Source organism: Castanea sativa, chromosome 5 (genome assembly GCF_040712315.1).
Source record: "Castanea sativa cultivar Marrone di Chiusa Pesio chromosome 5, ASM4071231v1".
In the NCBI taxonomy this organism is placed as follows: Eukaryota; Viridiplantae; Streptophyta; class Magnoliopsida; order Fagales; family Fagaceae; genus Castanea; species Castanea sativa.
In genome coordinates this window covers 48,454,572-48,478,548 of record NC_134017.1, presented here as the reverse complement: position 1 = coordinate 48,478,548, position 23,977 = coordinate 48,454,572, and the positions used below count along the sequence as shown (strand labels likewise).

General features: G+C 36.4%; 1 protein-coding gene across 1 annotated transcript; it reads left to right on the top strand.

Moving 5' to 3' along the window:
- Window positions 1-1,245: 1,245 nt before the first annotated feature.
- Window positions 1,246-2,583, top strand: LOC142635330 (uncharacterized). The gene is made up of 2 exons (XM_075809511.1): window positions 1,246-1,430; window positions 1,872-2,583. Exons 1-2 carry the CDS (start codon window positions 1,246-1,248, stop codon window positions 2,581-2,583), a joined length of 897 nt encoding a protein of 298 aa, XP_075665626.1.
- The last annotated feature ends 21,394 nt before the right edge of the window (window positions 2,584-23,977 follow it).

Here is a 23,977-nt window from a genome sequence, read left to right as displayed (position 1 = left end):
CAAATGGGGGTAAGTTTTTCACGACTCCCAAAAAAGTTGGAATTCTCAAATTCTAGAGAAAAAATTAACTTAAGCATCGGAGGGTTCTTGGCTGGTTCACCTCGGTCACCTTTGATCTTGTGTTTCTTTCTTTTCAGGCCTTCCAAGCAATCACTAACCCAATGAAACCCGGAGCATTTAGCCTACTGATTTTCTGTGCAACATTAGCTGGCGCCGTATGTGGGAAGGTTGACTTTGTGTTTTGCAATTTGTCTTCCTTCGACAAAAGGCTGCATGGTTCGGACAAGATCGATAGCCACTAGTCCAAGCCATAAGGAGAGTAGGAATGCTTCTAGTAATCATAACCATGATCGTCAGTCAGCACCTGTCATGCAACCGCCTTCCATCCAACACATACAGTCCATGGTAGCTGCCATGGCGGAATTAACTCGTCAGAACTAAGAGTTAACTAGGGAGATTAATTTAAGGAGGCAACACCATGAAAGATACATGGAAGGGCAAGCCCAGAGTTAAGAAGTTAGGTAAAGAGAAAACGCTAAGCCTGAGAATCAATCAAGGGGTACCACCTCGTGAAGGGTGCCACACTTGGAGAGGGAGATGGATCAGATAAGGAAGGCCATGGACGAGATGAGGGAGAACATGAGAAGGGTGAATCCTGTAGATGATCTAGTCCATCAGACTGATTCCCCTTTTATGCCTTCCATCAATAGTCATCCCATGCCTTCCAAGTTCAAGATGCCTTCCTTGGACTCATATGATGGAACGCATGATCCTTTTGATCATATTGCTACTTTCAAGACTACAATGCATCATCAAGGGGTTCCAGACGAGGTTATGTGTAGGGCCTTTCCTACGACCCTTAAAGGGCCAGCATGAGTGTGGTTCAGTAAGATACCTCCAAACACTGTGAGTTCCTTCGAAGAATTGAGTAAGCTGTTTGTCAACAATTTTATTGAAGGGCAAAGGCACAAGCGTTCCTCGTCTAGCCTATTAACCATAGAACGAAGGGAAAATGAAAGCTTGCGGTCCTTCATTACTTGTTTCAACAGGGAAGCCTTGATGGTAGATGAGATAGACGACAAGTTGTTATTGGTGGCCTTCCATAACAGAGTTAATTCTGATTTATTCATACATAAGCTTTATGAGCAAGAGCCTTAAGCCATGGTTGAACTTGTCCATTCAGCCCAAAACTTCATGAATATATAAGACGCAATCATAGCCAAGAAGAGGAAAAAGGCTGAGAGAATGGAAGCAGATATCCTGCGCTATCCAGAGCAAGGTTCTCATCCAAAGAAGGCCCGAATGGGAGAGAAGAAAGATCGATATAATAAAAAGACAAGTTCTTCAGGAAGAAGTCAACAATATACGCCCCTGAACATGCCACTTGAACAAGTATTTATGCAGATCAAGAATGACCCATCCTTGAAATGGTTAGAAAAAATGAAGGGAGATCCCAACAAGCGCAATAGGAATAAGTATTGCCGCTTCCATAGAGACCATGGGCATGACACAGACGAGTGTTTTGACTTAAAGCAATAGATAGAGAATCTCATCAGACAAGAAAAATTGAGAAACTTCCTTAGACGAGATAACAAGGATGAGAAGTTGAAGGGAAAGGTAAAAGAATCATCACGACCCCTGCTCGGAGAAATAAGGGTTATTATAGGAGGGACCTCAACGAGTCAGTCTTCTAAGTCAAGGAAGACGTATCTGAAGGTGGTGCAAAAAGTCCAACTCTCTGGACGACCCCCAAGGACGAAGGGAGCAGATGAACAAGCGATTACATTCACGGATGAGGACGCTTAAAGGGTTCACCACCCACATGAAGATGTGATCGTCATCACATTGCTCATTGCTGATTATACGACTAGGAGGGTGTTAGTAGACAATGGGAGTTCAGTAGAAATTTTATACTATCCAGCCTTCCAACAAATGAGGCTTGGACGAGATCAACTTCGTCTAGTGCATTTGCCATTGGTGAGATTTGGAGGGATGAAAGTACAACCCGTGGGTACCATTACATTGCCTGTGGTGGTAGAAGTGTACCCACCGCAGATAGAAAAAGAGGTAAACTTCCATGTTGTGGACTGTTTGTCTTCATACAACACTATTATTGGAACACCGACCTTAAACAGTTGGAAAACAGTAACCTCTACCTACCATTTATCTGTTAAGTTTCCAACAGATCATGGAGTAGGTCAAGTGCAGGAGGATCAATTAGCCGCCAGAGAATGCTATCTAGCCATGTTGGCTATGGACAAGCACATGCAGACGATGAGTATAGATGAGAAAAGAATTACCACGGAGTCCATAGAAGTGCTAGAAGACATCCCCCTAGAAGAGGGTAACCTTGAAAAATATACGAAGGTTGGTGCAAGCATGGGAGAGAAGACAAAGCAAGATCTTGTCCAGTTCTTAAAGAAGAGCATTGATGTGTTCGCGTGGAGTCATGAAGACATGCCAGGTATTGACCTAAGTGTCATTACCCATCGTATAAACGTATATCCTTCCTCTAAGCCCATACGTCAAAAGAAAAGAGTTTTTGCTCCTGAACAAGATAATGCCATTAAAGAAGAAGTCTAGAAGTTGACCACGGCGAAATTTATCTAGGAAGTTTATTACTCGGATTGGTTGGCAAACATAGTGATGGTCTAGAAGGCAAATGGCAAGTGGAGAATGTGTGTTGACTTCACCAATTTGAAAAAAGCTTGCCCCAAAGATAGCTATCCATTGCCATGCTTTAACCAGCTGGTGGGCTCAATTGCAGATCATAAATTGCTAAGTTTCATGAACGCCTTCTCAAGCTACAATCAAATAAGGATGGATGAGGTGGATTGAGGGAAGACATCTTTCATTACCAGCCAAGGTTTATTTTGCTACGAGGCGATGCCTTTTGGTTTGAAGAACGCAAGGGCAACTTATCAAAGGCTAGTTAACCATATGTTTTGTCCACAGATTGGACGAAATGTGGAGGTTTATGTAGATGATATGTTGGTAAAGAGCTTGGAAGAGGAAAAGCACCTGGACGACCTTTAAGAGACCTTCGAAACACTCTAAAGATATAACATGAAGTTGAACCCGAGCAAGTGTGCTTTAGAAGTTTCGTTAGGAAAATTTTTTGGGTTCATGGTTCCACATAGGGGAATTGAAGTAAATCCTGATAAAATTCAAGTGATACTGAACATGGAACCACCAAGGAACATCAAGGAAGTCCAATATCTCACTAGGCGAGTTGCCGCTCTTAACAAATTTGTCTCCAAAGCTACTGACAAGTGTTTACCATTTTTCAAGGTTCTCAAGAAGGCATTCGAATTGACGGACGAGAGTCAAAAGGCCTTCCAAGATCTCAAATCCTATCTCACAATAGCTCCTTTGCTGAACCCGTACACACCAAGTGAAGAATTATACTTGTATTTGGCAGTGTCTCCACATGTAGTGAGCTTGGCATTGATTAGAGAAGAAGGAAAGCGCTGAGGGGAGCGGAAGGACAGTACCCCATGATGGAAAAACTAACTTTTGCTTTGGTCACGGCTTCCAGGAAGTTACGAAATTATTTTCAGGCTCATGTCATCAATGTCTTGACAAATCATCCACTCAAGAAGGCGATGAACAAGTTGGAAGCCGTAGGATGCCTAATCCAATGGGCAATAGAACTTAGCGAGTTTGATGTTAGGTACCAACCAAGAAGCGCTATAAAGGTTCAAGTCTTGGCAGACTTCATTGCAGAGTTCACTCCCAACCAAGGTGGGTTAGACGAGATGATTGAAGCTCAAAGATGGGTTTTCTATGTAGATGGTTCATCCACATTATATGCAAGAGGAATTGGAGTTGTGCTAAAATCCCCTGAGGGAGACAAGTTGAAATATGTAGCTCGTCTACAGTATCAGACAACCAATAATGAAGCTGAGTATGAAACTCTCCTTAAAGGGTTGGAATTGGCCAAGTCCTTAGGGGCAAAGTCAGCAGTCATCCACAGAGATTCTCAGTTGATCATAAATCAAGTAAATGGAATGTGTGAAGCTAAGGAAGATCGAATGAAGAAGTATCTTAGTCAGGTGAAGCGACTTATCAAAAAATTTAAGGAAGCCAGTTTTTTGTAGGTCCCAAGGGAGAAAAATGTGGAAGCAGATGTCTTGGCAAAGGTAGCTTCAATAGGGGGGCTATGGACGAGTATGACAAAGTCCAATACATGCCAATCATAGACCTTTCAGAGGTACAACAAATTGCAGGAGAAGGAAATTGGATGACTCCAATAGTAGTTTACCTCAAAGATGGAAGGCTTCTGGAGGATAAGGACGAGGCTAGAAAATTAAGGATCAAAGCTTCTAAGTATGTCCTCATAGATGAGGTATAATATAAAAAAGGCTTCTCTTAGCCCTACTTAAGGTGCTTAGCTCCGGTTGAGTAAAACTATGTGTCGAGGGAGGTTCATGAAAAAGCATGTGGAAACCACTCAGGAGCGAAAGCATTAGTCCATAAAATCGTCTGTGTAGGTTACTACTGGCCAACTATTCAAGCAGATGCTAAGGCCTACGTTAAGGTGTGTGACCAATGTCAATGCTTCAGCAACATCCCTAGACAGCTGTCAGAGTATCTCACCCCTATGATGGCCCCATGGCCCTTTGCACAATGGGGACTGGATATCTTAGGTCCATTCCTACTTGGAACCAAGCAAATGAAATTGCTGGTAGTAAGGATCGGCCACTTTACTAAATGGGTGGAAGTTGAACCCTTAGCCAAGATCACTAAATAGAATGTCAAAAACTTTGTTTGGAAGAGTATCGTATGTAGGTTCGGAGTACTGGTGTAACAATGGACGAAAATTTGACAACACACCTTTCAGAGAATTTTGTGAACAATTTGGAATCAAGAATCATTATCCCTCACCCTCCCACCCACAAGCGAAAGTTGCAAACTGATTCTTATTGAAAATCATCAAGACTCAACTTGAGGAGGTAAAGGGAGTATGGCTAGATGAGCTACCAGGTTTTCTATAGGTTTACAGGACAACTGTGAGGACCCCCATAGGGGAAACTCATTTCAAACTAGCCTATGGGAGCAAAGCTGTGATACTTGCGAAAGTACACATGGCAAACCACAGGGTGATGAAGTATCAGGATGAGGATAACGAAGAACAACTTCGTCTAAACCTTGACCTGATAGACGAGGTAATAAGGAAGAATGCTGAGCAAAGGACAGCAAGGTACAAAAACCTCATGGCCAGACAATATGATGCAATGGTGAAACCCAGGCTCTTCAACATTGGGGATCTCGTCCTAAAAAGGGTTTCCTTGGCAACTAGAAATTCAGCCCATGGAAAGCTAGGGCCTAATTGGGAAGGACCCTATAGGGTAATTAACTGCAAAAGGCAGGGGTCATACTACTTGGAAGCCCTAGATGGATGGAAGCTAGAACACCCTTGGAACGTTGAGCATCTGAGAAGATACTACCAATGAAGGGTTTACCTGGATGAGTATCACCATGGATGAGCATCATGGATGAAGTTGAAGCTGTTAGGTTCTAAAAGTTTAGAACAATTGGCAAATCGTGAACACACAAGAACATACAAGTTACAGAAAGAAGATTTCAGAGTTTGTCTGGTTCGACCGATCAAAGAACAGGCTCGATCGATTGAAAGTCGTATTTGCAGAATTTTAATTAAGCCCAACAGTAGTTCAAGCCCATTAAGGATTAGGGTTTCAGATCTACTTCTCCTAGTATATAAAGGAAACCCTATGCAAGTTTTTATAAGGTTTTTCAGAGAGAGAAGAGTGTGCCTCTTTTTTATTTAGGGTTTTGTTCCTAAAAGGCTCTCTCATATCTTCTACCGACGTTATTACTTGAAGAATCTCAAGATTCGGAGTTGTAGAAGTTGCTGCATTTTCTAGTCATCAAAGGTGCTGATGATCTAAACTTTCAAGGGTGGTCTTAGAGTTACAAACAGCAGAGTTTGTGTTGCTAAACCTTTGAGTGGGATCTCAAAGTCACAAATGTGGGTGTTTGTGTTTTGCAAAGGCCAAGGAAAGAAGTAGTCCGTAGACTTGGAGCTATCATAGGGTCGTGATAGTAAGTTTTCTACTCGAGGTAACAATAGGATGTTAGTGGTATAAGTCGCTATTGTGTAAACTTCAATCCTTTCATAGTGGATTTAGTTTTACCTTGAGGATAGCTAGGTTAAATCCTTCCTAGGTTTTTTACCAGTTTGGTTTTCCTAGGTTATCAGATTGTTGTGTTCTTTATTTTCCGCACTTTACAATGATATGATTTATATGTGTTAACCTAGATCTGCATAATTTACCTAAGTTAATCACTTGGCTAAATAACTAGGTTAATATGGTTATGTTTTTAAGGGGTCTAAAAAGTACAGAAGCTATGTGTTGTTTTCCTCATATTTGCTTATGTTTATTACTACTACAGCGTGTTTTTAAATATGTTAATTCCCTAAAAGTGCATTAGTTTCTATCTTTGTGGTATCTATGGACGAATTTGTGATGGACTAATTCATGTACTTGTTTATCTGTTTGTATAAGTATTTTTAATTTATGATTTCATTCATACTAATCCACAAGAAGGCTAAAGTCCAAAGACGAATAACTCTCTGGACGTAGGGATGAAACGTCTATAGGCTTTTCTTGAAATAAGGATAAAGCGAAGAAAATAAACCTAAGATATATTTGTCTAAAAGCACTCAACGAGGTAAAGCCTAAGGTATACTTTTCTAACTAACGGATGAGGAAAAACATGCACGTAAGAACGATTCAAAGTCCATGGATAAACATAGCCAGTCAAAGCAGTCCAATCTTTGGAAGAGTAGAAGTTGAAAACGTCAGTCCAATCTTTGGAAGAGTAAAAGTTGAAAACGTCTTGCCTAAAGACGAGTATAAATCGTCCGGCCTATGGATGAAACGTCTTTCCTAAGGACGAGTATAAATCGTCTAGCCTATGGATGAAAAATAGCACCAACTAAGTCAAATCTTCGGACGAATAAAGTTGGAGGAGGCAATGCCATTCATAAGACGAGTTTTACTTGTAAACAAAAAAGAATAATAAGGGTGCTGAACATGATGAAATCATTCTAACATGGACGAGCTAAGCGCCTTCATAAGTGGACGGACCATGCTTAAAACTAGTATAATATGGGTGATGTAAACATGGAAAATTGTCCATACAATAACATGTTCAATAGTAAATATTCATTCATGGAAGTTTAAAAGGGTAGATGACCACCATCTAAAAACCCTTATAAAAAAATGCATAAATGTATTAAAGCTCATCCTCAAGATTGTGGATGAGTAAAGTGTACTTGGATTAATTTAAATGGTCCAAAACAACAGACCTCATACTTAACAAAAAAAAAAAGAAAAAAGAAAGAAAAAGAAAGAGAGAAGGAAAAAAGGTGGTAAAATTTCAAACATTTACTGCGAGGGTTTATCTCCAGTTTTAGGCTCGTCCTAGGTTGGCTGGGTGGAAGCATCATCCTCGATATTCACGTCCTCAGAACTCGTTAGGAGGAGAGAGCTTGTAGCCCCAAGATTAAGCTCTTTAATCTTGTCCAACCCCTTGGCTTCCTTTTTAGCACAACTCCTACATTTTTCCTTAATCTGCTAGATCCTCGTCTCAAGCTTGATTCTTTCCTTGTCCATTTCTGTAGCTTGCATGGACCCCACAATGAACTTGGACATACCCTACACGAAAAGTCAAAAATTACGTTGGACGAGAGGGATGTAAATTGACAAGACGAGGTAAAAGTGCTTACAAACCTTGAAAAGATCGTGAACATCAAAATGTTCAAACTCTTTTAAAGACATGTCATAGCATGCAGCTATGTCCTCGTCGATCATAGCCTTTTGAAACCTCTCCCAAGCCAAATCCTCATTTTCAATGAGATTCATAGGAATTCTGGGACGAGGTTGAGACAAGGCAGGTGCAGCGGTCATAGATGGAGTGACTCCACCAAGTTCAGACGAATCCACGTCATGAATTTGGATGGATGGCTGTTGAGTGGAAGAAGGGACAGTGAAGCCTGATTTAAAGACCCCAGTCTTAGACGACTTATGCTTCACCCTCTTTTTCTTTCGACGACTAGGGAGGTTTTCCAGGTCCATTGTCTTGGACAAATTTTTTCTTTTCTTTCCCACAGCAAGACAAGGCTAAGATTGAGCCTTTGGCCTGGTCACCTCGTCCACCACCTCCTTTCTCTTGTTTTCTTTCATGGTTGCCATCCCTGAGAAGAATAAAGTTAGAATCATCTAAACAATAATATTAAAAATAAATTCTTAAACAAAAAGAGAAGAGAAAAAAGGAAGGGAAGAACTCACGTCTACGGACAGTGAGCTCGTGAGCTAAAGCTTCAGGAGATGGTTCAAGAACAAGTCCCCAAGTTGCAAGACATTGGAGAGTGACTAATGAGTGAAAGCTTCTATCAGCATGTAAATAAGCCTTCTAGACGCGTCCAAGGTAGAAGCTGCTCAACGATGGCTGTCTAATAGCTGCAACAGGACAATTGCAATAGGACAAAGGGAAAAAGGGGTTAGACAATTATAAAAAGAAGATAGAAAATATTGAATAAGAAGAAACATACTTTCTAGACGAATGTTCCTTATCTCTCCAGTGTAGGGGGCGAATGGATCCCTGCCAACCTCAACAGGGTTTCTAGCCTCGAAGCCAAAGACGAAGAAAAACTCCGTCTTCCAGTTTCTATCAGATGTTAAGAGTGATTTTATTAATTTATAGTCCCTTCCCTTAGTTGTGAATTGGTAAAAGCCAAGGGATTGGCTAATCTCAGATGATTTGTAGCAATAGAGGAACTCGCCCATAGTGATAGGACGGTCCCCTTCAAAAACTTCTCTCCATAAAACTTGCATAGAGACTACCAACCTCCATGTGTTAGGATTAAACTGACAAACACCTAGACCAAACTTGGTGAGCAACTCTCTAGCAAAGGCATTAAGGGGTAACCTAAGCTCCCCTAAAAGATTAGCTTTGTAAACCCTTATTCCAAGTCGAGGGTCACAACACCACTCCCCTTGGGCGGCTAACCTAGGGTTAAGGTCATCTGGAATCTAGTACTAACTCCTAAGGGAAGTGAGTCTCCTTTCGTTTGTCTTGGAAGGAATATCGACGGCACAACTATACACTCTCTTTACCTTATCTAAGGGAATGGACGAGGAAACATTCGTTGAGGTGCCAGCTCTTGATCCAGAGGCTGCCCTCGTCCTTAGTTGTTCCTGAAGTACTTCTAAGGTAACCCCAGGGACACCAAACATATATTGCTCATCTGTGGTGTTCCCTCAGCTACTACTGTTACTACTGCTATTACTAGAGCCACTATAACTTGTGCTATCATGGTATTTGTCTATCTCCTTATTAACGCTATTACTAGGCGAAGAAACGAAAACCCTAGACATGACGAGAAAGGAAAACTTAAAGACGAGAATTAAGAGATTACCTTGCTCTAGACGGAAGGGGCCTAAAGACGCGGGAAGACTCCTAGGCGAGGTGCTAGAAGACAAATGTCAGAGGAGAAAATTTATGAAATGTAAAGGGTAGGAGAGGAATTCCACTATTTATAGGTGATGAAATTTGGTATCTGAATCGACGTAACCAACCAGGGGTCGCCATGTGGCATCTTCCTTGAAAAATTAAATCGACACGACTAGTCTTCAGTAAGAGAATGACATGTAGCGCAATGTCTAACTACTCACATGAAGACACATGTCTAAAGACAACTGTGAATTCTATATTATCCTGGATGACCTTCGGACAAGAGGGAAACTGATGGTGGACAAAAATAAACCAACTCCAATTCGTCTAACATGAAGACACATGTCTAAAGACAACTGTGAATTCTATATTATCCTAGATGACCTTCGGACAAGAAGGAAATTGATGGTGGACAAAAATAAACCAACTCCAATTCGTCTAACATGAAGACCCATGTCTAAAGACAACTGTGAATTCTATATTATCCTGGATGACCTTCGGACAAGAGGGCAACTGATGGTGGACAAAAATAAACCAACTCTAATTCGTCCATATGAGTCGTCCAAAGTAGAGACTAACTCCATTTCATCCACAAGAGTCGTCCAGAGCAGAAAGGTCTTCTTAACATAAGAAGGCCATTTATATTAAGACAATCGTCCATGCAGGAAAGTGCCTGGACAACCCCCTAACATGTGAACTTGTAATTCGAGCCACGTGTTATCGAATCCTTGTTCATCGCTACTAAGCACTCAACTTCCAAGGGAAGTTGTAAAGGATAAGATTAAACATTCTAACTTCTATAGTGGTTATGGAAGTTAAGTCTAAACTTTCTAACTTCCACAAATATTGGAGAAGTTACTAGACAAGTAACCACTCCAAGAATTTACTATATAAGGACTCATCCACATCAAATGGAGGTAAGTTTTTCACGACTCTTAATAAAGTTGGAATTCTCGAATTCTAGAGAAAAAACTAACTTAAGCATCAAAGGGTTCTTGGCCAGTTCACCCCGGTCACCTTTGATCTTGTGTTTTTTTCTTTTCAAGCCTTTTAAGCAATCACTGGCCCATTGAAGCCCAGAGCATGCAGCCTACTGATTTTCTGTGCATCATCAGGAGGTATTTCAGTCATTTTTTAGGTTTTAGAGGTAATTAAGTCGTGTTTTAGGTTTAGGGGGTATTTTACTAAATTTTAGGTTTTGGGGGTATTTTGGTCATTTTATAGGTTTTGGGGGGCATTTCGGTCAGAAAGCTCGAATATGTGTGAAAACACAAGAGCTGTTTAGACCCCTAAGTTAAAAATTACGGCTCAGTTGATTTTACTCTAACTTAAATTAAGTGCAGAATAGAGTAAATGTGAGCAAACATACAATAAAACTACTCTAAGCCATATTCAACATATATCAACAATAATATGAAAGCTAAAAGAGTAGGGAAGAAGGATGCAAACACAAGATAATGCTGAGATGTGTTATTTAAGAGGAAACCAAAGAACTCGGCGAAAAACCTCTCTGCCGCCCTCCAAGCAGTAAATAGATCTATTAGAGGATAACTTGGAGTACACGAATAACAAAAGACCCTCCAAGCCTAGTCTATCCCATGTACTTGAGCCCTCTAAGCTCCTGCTACCAACTGACTTAACGAAGCCTTGTCTTCTCTAGCTCTCCGGATCACGCAATTCAGCCCGATTGCATCCGCCAAACAATTGGCTTCTTCCAATGCTTCCCAGCAGCACCAAAACCTCACCTTACACTCAAAATGGGTATGGTAAGTGTTTGGGCTATCAACCTTTCATGGATATGGATATGGAGAGGTTGAAGTTGAGGAAAACCACAAAGGATTGTGTAGAGGATTGTGGGTATAACAGTCTCTAACTCTCAAGGGTTTTATCTAGTGAAAACCAACTGTCATGACTCTTCGCATTCTTGTCATGACTCTTCGCATTCTAGTTATGTGCTCTGCACGTGACTCACTTCGTGGGAAGGCCTCTCATAAAACTTCTTGCGAAATCCACTTTGTCTTCAATAGGCGCTTGAGTCTTCACTCTCTCTCACACACAACCCATATAATGAAATCCCACATAAAATTCAAGGTAAACGTGATTGAACATAATTACAATCAAATTTGGCACGGAATTAAGGCCAACACAAAATAGTTGTAAATAACAAATTTACACAGTCATTTTCTAAGTTTCGGTGGTTTTTCAGTCATTTTTTAGGTTTCGGAGGTATTTTGGTCATTTTTTAGGTTTAGGGGGTATTTTAGTAATTTATAGGTTTAAATTTTGGTAATTTTTTAGGTTTCGGGTGTATTTCGATCATTTTTAAGTTTTGGGGGGTATTTTGGTCATCTTTTAGGTTTCGGGGGTATTTCGATCATTTTTAAGATTCGGGGGTATTTTGATTATTTTTTAGTTTTAGGGGGTATTTCGGTCATTTTTTAGATTCTGGGGGTATTTTGGTCATTTTTAGCTTTTAGAGGTATGTGGGTCATATTGGGTTAAATAGGTGGGTTACTAATTATATGAGTTGGGTTGGTAATGAATAATTAATTTATACATAAACGAGTCAGATGGATAAATGGGTAATTACACTCCCAACCCATTTATGACGCAACCCGCCCATTTGGCATCCCTACTTGGGGTTGATACTTCTCTTGCAATGGTGTTCAAGAAGGGATGCATACTTCATATTTTTAAAGTGTTAATTTGTATTTGTATGGCAACAAGTTAATTAAATATTCAATTACAAGTTATAATATACAATCTTAAAAAAAAAAATGCACCTATCATAATCCATCTATATATATTTAAAACCAAAACTTAGAGAAAATCCAATTAGATTTTAATTGGCTTCTCAATTTTGTACCATGTGTCTCATCTAATTTTTAATTTTTGTTCCGAGTTAATTTTTGAGTGTACAAATAAAAAGGTCCAAATCCAATTAGATTTTAAATTGAATTTCAATTGGAGTCCAATTTTGCATCACATGTTCATATAATACAATATATATATATATATATATATATATATATATATATATATATATATATATATATATATATATAAATATATATATATATAAAATGAGAAACCATTATAGATTTTAGAAATGTATGGTTTAAAAAATGTATAAACTAATACAATGTATAATTTGAACCTCTTCTAAAAAGAGGTATAATTTTAATTGTAAAATTGTGATTATTTTTAATTGTACCCATACATATGAACGAGGTTACTCATTAGTTGATTGACCAAAAAGTTTTCTCTCCAAAATGGGGAGAAAACTGGGTGGGAGGAAGTCTAATAGGTAAAAGACGAGATTGCCCATGTGCAGTGCACTTGGGTTTTGTTGAGTTGCCTCATTTTTTTTTTCGTTTTTTAAGCTTTTGCTTTCTAAGCAAGGTAGTTGATACCGTATCGGTACCAGCCGTACTGGCCCATATGTACCGTACCGGTACATATACCGGTATCGAAATGTCAATGTTTTATAAAGGTTTAGATACCGGCCATACCAACCAATTTTAGGCAATACTGGCCGGTATCGGGCGTACCTGTTGGTATAGATTTATTGTTTTGTAATTTTTGAATTTTTGTAAGGGCATAATGATAACTTATTTACATTAATTTATTAGTATTATTTGTTTTCTTAGTATGCAATGAACAATTAAGCTTTCTATTTTTTATATTGTGTTTTTCTTTAATTGATGTTAAAGTCTAAAATCATGACTAATTTGTTCTGAATTGAGGTAATTTTTTATGGCAAACTTTTATATTTATTATAATACACACACACACACACACACACACACACACACATATATATAACGGTAAACCCAAAACGGTACACAGGTATTGACCAGTACCGAAATATATTGTTCCACTAGTCAAACTGGTACAGCCTTCGGTACGATATTGACTCCCTTGTTTCCTAGACATTTGCCTCTTCTTTTCTTTTATTATTAGATTTTTTCTTTCCTAGGACGCTACCTCTTTTTTCTTTACTTTTTTCCTTTTTTCTTTTGATTTCCTAGGGCCTTAGTCATGATGCTTTGTTTGTTTGTTTGTTTTTTTTTAATTAGATATGAATTTTTTTTTCTAGACATGATTTTTATTTTTTAATAAATATGGGTGATTGACTTTTTTTTTTTTTAACAAGGGTAAATGAGTAGATTTATACAAACTTACTTTTTCCACCCCTCCATTTTTCCACTCCTACCAAAACAAAATACAGAGAAATTAAAATCTTTTCTATCCTCCTACTTTTCCACCCTTCCAACCAAATGAACCCTAAGGCACTTGTTAGCAAGGACAATAGGTCTAGTCATATATAATATTATAATCCTTCAAGTGATATATTGTGATTAGAATTATTGATAATAATAATGAATTTATATAAAAATAAAGTTCCTTCAATCACATGTTAATGCTTTAAAAAGTTTAAAAAGGATATGTAAAGGTGGCATTAACAGAAATGTTGGCAAATTTGAGGTTGATAAACCTAAGATAACAACTCCCTCAATATTGAATAATTAATAGGATTACCACCGTGCATCCTTGACGCGATGATCGCTCCACAAGTTTAAGTACTTGCGAGGTGTGGGGGATAACGTAAGGGTCGGAGTTTAAGTTAGGGTCGGATAAGTTCAAGTTTCCAGAAAGGAACTTCACACATATATATATTTAAATTAGGCAAGAGTAGAATTTCTATCTTGTTTATAAAAAAAAAAAAAATTAATAGGACCTTCATATATTCACATTATACTTGCAACGCAAATTTAAATTATAGATACATAAAAATTGGAAAGGTTGTACTCCTTTGCAAAGAAAGGTAGATACACAAAATTGTTGTACACAATTTACAAAGAGTTACAGAATACTTCTGTCATTATGAAGTATTTACTTCAAACCGGTTTCTTTTGTAAGGAAATCTTTGACTGCGAATGAATAATGAAAGGATCATTTTAGACACAAAGCAAAGAAGTCAATACATGAAACAAGAAAGGCATTGCCATATTCATTCTTTAGAGAGAGAGAGAGAGAGAGAGAGATTACCATACAAATCAAGAAAGAACGTAGTGCATGTATGGGTAATTAAGTATTGAAATGAAACAAATGTAGTAGTAGAATGGCAGGGCAATTCTCCTTTGGCAGAAATCGACACTCATGCATGCAAATGCACACAACATTTCTGCCCTAAGAGAATCGCCCTGTTATTCTTCTCTACCCTCCTAACACATCCATTGCCACCATTCAGTTTTGTGTTTTGCCAAAACATCCATGGCCGCTTTTTATTCTGTGTGATCCGCACAATAGGTATGGATATTCCATGGAAATAGATTGGCATATGCTCTGGATCATTCCCTCTCGATCCTCCTCTTCACTTCTAATGTATCCATCATGGACCCTTTCCTTGGAAAGAACTTTTCTTTCAGCAATCTTTTTCATTCCATACCTTTTAGACCTGTTTAAGAGCAAATGATCAAACAGACATGGGGATTTTCAGGAAAAGTTTTGTCATGAAGCTAAATCAATAATTTATTTCTTCCATCTAATTTCGATATAATTTAACCATTATTCCTAATACATCCATTTTCTTTTTAAGGTAACATTCATTTAAAAAAAATTCATTCCTAACACATCCTACTCAACATGTTACTATGTAGAAATATATGCCGGCTATCTTGTTATAACAACATATTAAATGAAATACAAACTAATTAAGGCAAGTGCGTGTGGTAATAGTGGCTAGATATAATGCAGATACTAGAACAAAATTGACTACGGGAATATGTTTTTTTTTTTCATTTTATTTATTTTTCCAGATCAGTGAGGATATTTGCATATTCAAACAAAATTATGAGAACATGCCATTGGATCTTCCCTTTTCCAAGCTGTTTCTGTCCAATCTTTTCTCCCTCATCATGTGGTCCTGCATTAATCTTCAGCCAAAGTTGAACCACTTGTTTGGTGTTTGTGTGAAAATGTTGAGAAGGATTCAATTACCTTTTTCTCTGCTTGATATGAGATTGCCACTTTTAAATAACGGCCGGGTATGCACAAACCCGGCCGTAACTTAAAAAGTCAATCTGGAGTAAGAATAATATCGTGTTCACGGAGCGAAATGACTTAGCGTAATTTGAAAAGCTTTTTTTTTTCCCCTCTCACATGCACATTGAGAAGTGCTGAGGGTTACTCCCACCCATTTGGATCTTTTATTTTTAATGGAAGAGGATAAGATATGTTGGGACTTCATAAGAAGAGGATATATGATAATAAGGAGAAAGCATGAAGTGAGAAAGCAAGAGTTATCTATGCTATTTTTAAACGATGAAAGGAAAGAGAGGAATATATATTCACCTTATTGTTTGGTTGTTAGTGGAAAGGGGAGGTGGGGATTAAATATAATAGGACATTTAAAAAATAACAATTCCACTTTATTCCCTGTTTTAGATTAGGACTCAGGCTTTTAATTTCTCAATTAAAATCTCAAATTTATGAAATCATTTTAATTTTAAACCTTTTATCATTTCTATTATTATTTTCCTTAATTAGATATTTTAAGTTAAAAATTAATTGCCACACACACCGCCACCCCACCCCACCCACTGATTAATGGCTACACAAGCACCCCACTCTCACTCATTACAAGTAAATTTCAACAACAATTTCCACCCTAAGTTCAAATTTTTGAACATAGAATGGGAATTGTTGCTAATTTTTTTCCTTATTATAAATATTTTTTGTTCTAGATTGAAGTGGCATTATGTAATTTTAATAATGCTTTTAACATTCTGAGATTTAAAGAGATGCTAAAAACTAAATAAAAAGTATTTTACATAAAAATTTAGTGCATTTGCCCGGTTATAAACAAATATCCTCAAATAACACATGCATTCGAAAAGTCAATATCCACCACTCTCCAGTCTCCACACGGCAATATCATGTCATAATTCAAGCATAGAACCCATATGTAAATACTGCATCGAGTTTCTGCATACATATATAAAATCAACTTTTGGGTCCACTTGCTAGAATGTAAACAGTCATGTTACACATGGAAGATAAATATATATCCCATCTTGAAGCATCAATCCATGCTTGCTCTCCTCTTTTTTCTATTTTTAATTTCTCCCTTAGGGTCACATGTAATGTAAGAGTGGAAATCCCATAAAGTAAGGAATTTGAAGAATATTTTATATAACATGGTTCGATTCAAAACTACAAATTTATTTTTTGGGGGTTAAATAGTATCTCTATATGTTAGAGTCAAATTTCCATGTGGAGAAATTAGAAATGGAATAAATTGACAAATAAACTTCATGTACACAAAAGGGATTGATCCACAGGATATGCTATTAGAAGTTGAATTTATTACACTTACAATAGAGGAGAGAACGGAGAGAGAGAGGAGAAATATATGAATTTCTTTATATTGTATTTCTTCTTTTTGCTTTGGAATGACGATTATGGGTGCAGTACGTACTACACCATGCATGTACCCTTCGAATTCTCACATTTATTTCATAACTTTAAGAAACTCTTCATATTGACTTTATATGCATATTTTTGTACTTCATCTATAAGAAACAGACTTTGAAGCGAAATTTTAATAATCGGTTTTTTGACCTAAACCAATGATCACACAAGAGCTTTAAGATTGTTCTATGCTGTCCAAAGCCAACCTCCATGCAAATCAGCAATTCAAACTCATTTTAAATTCCAATTTGTACAACCTACGAATAAAACGTTTCTTCGATGGTGTTACACACTATTAGAGTGATGCAAACATAATCCACAACCTAAAATCCTCATGACAACCCGTAAACACTATGAGAAATACATATTGCATTCTCTATTTAGTGGGTACCACTTGTCATGTTTATATACACAACACTCTATTAATATTGTGTGATAGTGGGCACATACTAGGGTAGAGTAACGGTTCAAGTCATTACTTTGTAACTCCTGGATGTTACTCTTGGTGAGGTAAACAGAGGGACATGCCCACTTTGGGTGTCCTTCTATTTTCCTCTTAGTTTCTAACATCATCCTATAGAAAAATGTTAAAGGTACTCCAAATTTGTTGGTCTTCTATTATATTTTAGGATGTTCCAAAACAATATATAGGAATTTTTTAAAATAACAATAGATATACTATTGACATATTTCCGAATATAATATGATTTAAAAAGTCAATTAATCTATATCCTAAAGTTTAAACATATTAATGAAAGAGGTTTTTTTTATATTATTTTTATACAAAATATAAATTCTACTTTGATATAATCTAAGTGTGCATGTGTTTGAAATTTTCTTTTAGAGTCTTGAACCCCGACTCTTATCTCCCCCACCTTACATAAACTTTATACTTGTGGAGTAACCATCATGCCGATGAAAGAAATTTTGAAAACTTGAGTATTTTTATTTTTCTTGGTTTGAAATGTAAACTTGCATATTTTACTTATAAGGTTGGATTTCTAAATGAGTAGTTTTAAGATCACAAATTATTTAAAACTTCTTTGCCATAACTTTGACGTGACAAACTGTGAATAATTGACTACAAAGTGTGTGTGTGTATATATATATATATATAAATTATCACTCTTATTATAAAACTATCACTCTTATTAGTGACCATAAATTGTAGAAAATCTTGACCTTTTTTTTTTGAGAAAATAGAAAACTTTGTAGTTTTTTTTAATACAAGATAGAAATTCTACTTTAGCCCAATTTAATTGTATATGTGTATAAAATTACATCTTGTAGACTTGAACTCCAACCCTTACCCTTCACCTCATAAGAACTTTGTACTCGTGGAGTGACCATTACGTTAAGAATGCGTGGTAATAAAAATCTTTGATTTGTAATCTTAAAAAATTGGGTTTGGTATTATGTTAAATTTTTGTTTCAAAAACAAATTATACTAAATGTAATTGCGGTTGGCTATGAGTTATTGTGAACTTCATTTTTTCCCAATAACAATGGTTCCAAAATTTTCTTTTTTTAATTAATATTTAATTTTACATGAAAATTCTTATTTCAAATACATATAGTTTCACATTCATGTAAATAGGGAGATATAAAAGCAATATACATGTAAAAGACAATTTCTAATTACATAGATCTGAAATTTCTAATAACAAGTTACATTTAACTTAATTTTAGTTAGATAATTATTTTCATAAAACAATTCTAACATAAAAGAAAGGTAAAAATGCAAAAGTGACCCTCTAACTTTCACCATTTTTCATTTCAGTCCTCTAATTTTCAATTTTGTTAATTTAGTCCTTTAACTTTCAATTTTTGTCAATTCAGGGTTCCATTACAACTTAGTTAGTGGTTGTCGTCAGAACCCAAGAAATTACATAGTTTTGTAATGTTTATATATATAAATTTAGAATTAAAAGAAAGTAAGAAAAATATGAAAAAAAAAAGGCATTGTTTTCCTCCATTCCCACTTTGCACCCATCGCCCCCTTTCACTCCATCATCACCACCACCACCACCCCAACCTCTGCCACCACCAGACACCACACCACCACCACCACTCGCGTGCTGCGGTGTTGGGATCTTAACTCTAACAAGGAGCCTCGCAGTCGTCTTTGCCATTAATCACTACAACCGGCCTCGTAGCGAGGAGGAGAATCCGAAGAGGTTATCTTAGCCAAAGAAGTCAAGCGGAAGGGTACTGGAGCCTTACGAATTGAGCGATGTGACAGTGAGGCCTGAATCTAACCGGGTTGCAGACCTGCCGGAGCCGATCAAAATGAGTCCTTACGAAATTACTTTTTCCCATCTATTTGGATTTTTTTTCCAGTTTTTGGTGCGTCTTGGAAAGGCCCAAAGAGCGAAAAATGAGATCGAATTCGCCGTCTGTGTCTTTGATTTCTTTGTTTTGATTTAGGGGAAGGAGAACGATGAGGTTTTTTTTTTAGATTCTTCTTATTTCCTTTTAATTAGAAATTTATTAAAAAAAAAGAAGCAAAACGGCGTTGTTTCAAGTATATTTAACGACAGCACTAACTGACTTATAACGGAGCATTGAATTGACAAAAATTGAAAGTTAGATGACTGAATTGACAAAACTAAAAGTTAGAGGACTCAAATGAAAAATAGTGAAAGTTAGAAGGTCAGTTTTGCATTTTTGCCTAAAAGAAATGTACCCTGTAACAATTGGACCAGTTTTAACAAATTTTCTACCACTTTTCCACAATTGAAACATAACCCAAAAACCAGAATGTGAGGTGGAATTCCGACCCAGACAATTCTGGTTTAAAATTATTTTGCCGACAATCAAATTCAGCTCTAATCTATTTGTAAGAATTTTAGGCCTTTGGGACCATTGAGAGAGAGAGAGAGAGAGAGAGAGAGAGAGAGAGAGAGAGAGAGAGAGAGAGAGAGAGAGAGAGAGAGAGAGAGAGAGAGAGAGAGAGAGAGAGAGAGAGAGAGAGTGGCGGTGTGAACGAGTGGTGTAAACTTCTTGGCCATTAGATTATGTTGCGGCTATAAAGGATGTTGGAGATTCAACAAATACTAGGTTTCTTCTCTGAAATTGTGACTTCTTTCTTGTAAACTCCTTCTCAGAAAACGATTGAACAACTAAACAATTAAAAATAATATATAATCAAATGCTTCTACTAAATTTTTGTATCCAAACTCTTATATGCTTTACTTAATATCTTTTTATTAGAGGTGAATTTTGATAAATCTACCATTAAATTATATCTTCTTCTTATATTCTCTATGCTTGTAAAATTTCTAGAAAATTAAAAATCAATAGCTATGTCTAGGGGTGTCCAGACCCGACCGTGACCCGCTGGACCGACCAACCCGCCCGATCTCCACCCGAGCTCAACCCGAACCGACGCTCTTGTAGGTCGGTTTCGGGTTTCCGCACCCAAAGCCCGACGCCAGCGAGTCGAGTGGCGGGTTTTCTTCTCCAAAACCCGAGCCACCCGACCCGAAGAAGGTTCTATACAAGTTCGGCGAAATCGCGCTCAAATCCGAGGAGATCCAACGAGTTCACAACCATATTTGGTGAGATCTAGCCAGATCCAGCCATTCCCAGCAGATTTCAGTGATTTTGGTGTAAATTTCGGCGATTTTGATGCAGATTTGGTGAGTTTTTACATATTTCGGCGATGATTTGCAGATTCCGGTGATGATTTGCAGATTCCGGCGATGATTTTGTAGCTCCGACGACAACCCGATCTCCACCCGAACAGACCCGATCTTCACCCGAACCCAAAACCGACCTGACCGATTGATGCCGGCGGTCAGTTTCGGGTCACTTTTCTGTCCACCCGCCGCCGACGGGTCGGGTTCGGGCTGGGTCGAAAACCGACCCAGCCCGACCCGTGGACACCCCTAGCTATGTCATCAATAATATTTTTTTAAATTTCCAGTTTTTGTTGTTTAAAATTATTCATAAAATATAAGCTTATAGATAATGTAATAAATAATATCTAATTGATACACAATTTTACATTTGTATTAAAAGCATAAAGTGCATACAATTAAGTTGTTAGATTTTCATAATATGTTGTAATGTATATTTTATTGAGTAAGGTTTGTCTTAAGCTATAATCAATTTTGTAACTAAACTTTATCCTGTTAGAAATTAATTGATTTCTTAATTCTTTCAATTACACCATTTTATTATGAGAACCTTAAAATTGATAAAACAATAAATAAATTCCTTTTGCTTTATAAAATTCTTTAGATCCATTTGGTGGAAATTCACATTCTCTATCAAAATCTCAAGACTTTAACTTCATAGTCATAATACGTTTCTACAAATGTTTTAATTTTCTTAAGGGCTTAAAATAACTCAAATTTTTATTTTAAAAAAGAAACCTATGTTTTCCAACTAAAATTATCAATGATGTGAAGCAAATAGTTATTCTTATCAATCAATGATGAATTGATCAGTCTTTGAATATTTTTATGAATAAACTATAGTCTTTATTTCTATTCTTGTATTAGTTTCATTTTTTAAAAAAATTTATTTTTTTAATACTAAAAATCTATTTGTATCTTTACGTAAAAATAAAAAAATTAGTTTCATAAAGTGAATGTTATAAGTTGAAATTCTATTATATTTAAATAATAATAATAATAATAAAAAAAAGATTTTTATGAAGTTATTGTCAATTCTTCAATGAAACAAGTGTGTATTAGATAAGATTGTTGCAGAGTAACATATTGTTATCAAAGTTGTTAAATTAGCTAAATTGGTCGGTCTGTTAGTTGCTTGTTACTGCTCTACTGTAACAATTAGAGGATTTATTTAAAAATGGTTTTTAAATTTTTATTCTCCTTATATATATATATATATATATATATATATATATATATATATAGATATATATATACATATATATCACCCATGTATAGATTAGATTCACACAATCTCTCAGGAGTTGGATTTCACTCAATTGCTTTCCTTTCATCCTTGCTTATCTCAATTCACTTTCCGCGTCAATTTTTTTTTCTTCAATTTCATCAATATTTGAGAATCTTTCATCTTATGACACAGAAAATAATAAGTATATCTAAAATGGGGATGTACAATGGAGTTTTTTTTTTTTTTTTTTTTATGCTATTGTTGCAACTGAAATTTTCTTTATTTTTAAAATCTTGGAGGTATTTTGAACTTTTAGAAAACATTCTAAACTCATGTTGTCAATTTGTATTCAAGTAAGTACCAAAATAGTTGCTGATGATAAAGATTTAAGAAAATTTTAAAGCTATTACAAAATTTATGCAATGAAATCCACAAACTGGTTTGACAATAAATATGTGATTTGTTCATTTGAAAAATATTCTAAATAAAGATCTGAATTACTTTTTTGTTATCAGCTGCACATCACTTTTGTAATATAAAACATATTTAATAAAATTTATAACGTCATTGACACCACTCAAAAATATATAAAATCGTTGCAGGTTGTTATGGTAAAATAAAAACAGAGAGGGTTGAGACTTGAGAACATGGGAAGTTTATTGGCGGGTCAAGAATTGTCTAGATCAAGTAGGAATGCATAAGTCATATAATGTATAATTATTTTTAAAAATATAAAATAAAATAAAAATACACTTATCCATAATTCAGTGATTTATTATAACCACAAGAATTGTGATTATTGTATATCATTTTCTAATATTTCTCCACAAGTTTATTTTATTTTATTTTGAAAATGTATAAAAATAATATCTAATGAAATATTAAATACACTTTAACAAGTGTATTTAGGGTACTTATTGGCAAGAACAATAAATCTAATGGGATAGAACTTTACACAATTTTCAAAGTGATATATTGTCCTTAGTGCATAAGTGATATTGGTAGTAAATTTACATAAAAGTAAAGCTACTCTAATCACATGTTAACTTGTTAACAAGTTTTGAAAATGATATCTATTTAGTAGTATTAGTGGCACTTCCTAATACGGCGATGTTGGCAAATTTGAGGTTGAAAAACCTAGGACAATTCCCTCTATAGGTCTCCCTACAAGCGTTATAGCTGAATTCTGGGCCTTGAGGGATGGGCTTTTGATGGCATTACAGATGGGAATTAGCTGTCTTGAAGTAGAACTTGATGCTAAGATAGTTGCTGACCTTGTGCTTGCTAACTCAAATGTTGTAGGAGCTTACTCCTCCCTCTTGAATGATTGCAGGTGCCTCCTAAGCAAGTTTCGTCAAGTCAAGGTGGATCATGCTTTTAGGAAAGCAAATCAATGAGCTGATGGGCTTGCGAAGAAGGGATGCACTCAACAACTGGATTCTGTAATCTTTAATGAACCCCCTTCCCTTGAATTTGTTTGCTTTGTTAATTCGGATATTAATGGTCTATAGTACTTAAGGCGTGTTGCCAATACTCTGCCTCCTTTGGCTTGTTAGTTGTTTAATGCAAGTTCCTTTTAACCAAAATAATAATAATAATAATTAATAATAGCCTTAAGCTTGAAAGAACCTTGCATAAAGGGACCTCCAACTCCTAGTATTTCTATTATGGATGGAGTAACTGAAAAACAGAATACTTTTGCCATTATGAAGTATTTACTACAAACAGTTTTCTTTTGTAGGAAGCTCTTGTGTGGACTTTCTCCAAGTAGCTCATCGCTACTTCTACACCTTCTTTGACTGAGAATGAACAATGAAAGGATCATTTTCAACACAAAGCAAAAAAGTTAATATATGAAACCAAATGGGCATTGCCATATTCATTATTTAAACACACACACACACACACACACACACACACACACACACACACACACAGAGATTACCATACAAATCAAGAAAGAACGTAGTGCTGGTGCATGGGAAATTAAGTAGTGAAATGGAACAAATGTAGTAGTAGTAGAATGGCAGGGCAATTCTCCTTTGGCAGGAATTGGCACTCATGCATGCAAATGCACACAACATTACTGCCTTAGGAGAATTGCCTGTTATTCTTCTCTACCCTCTTAGCAGTTAGCACACCCATTGCC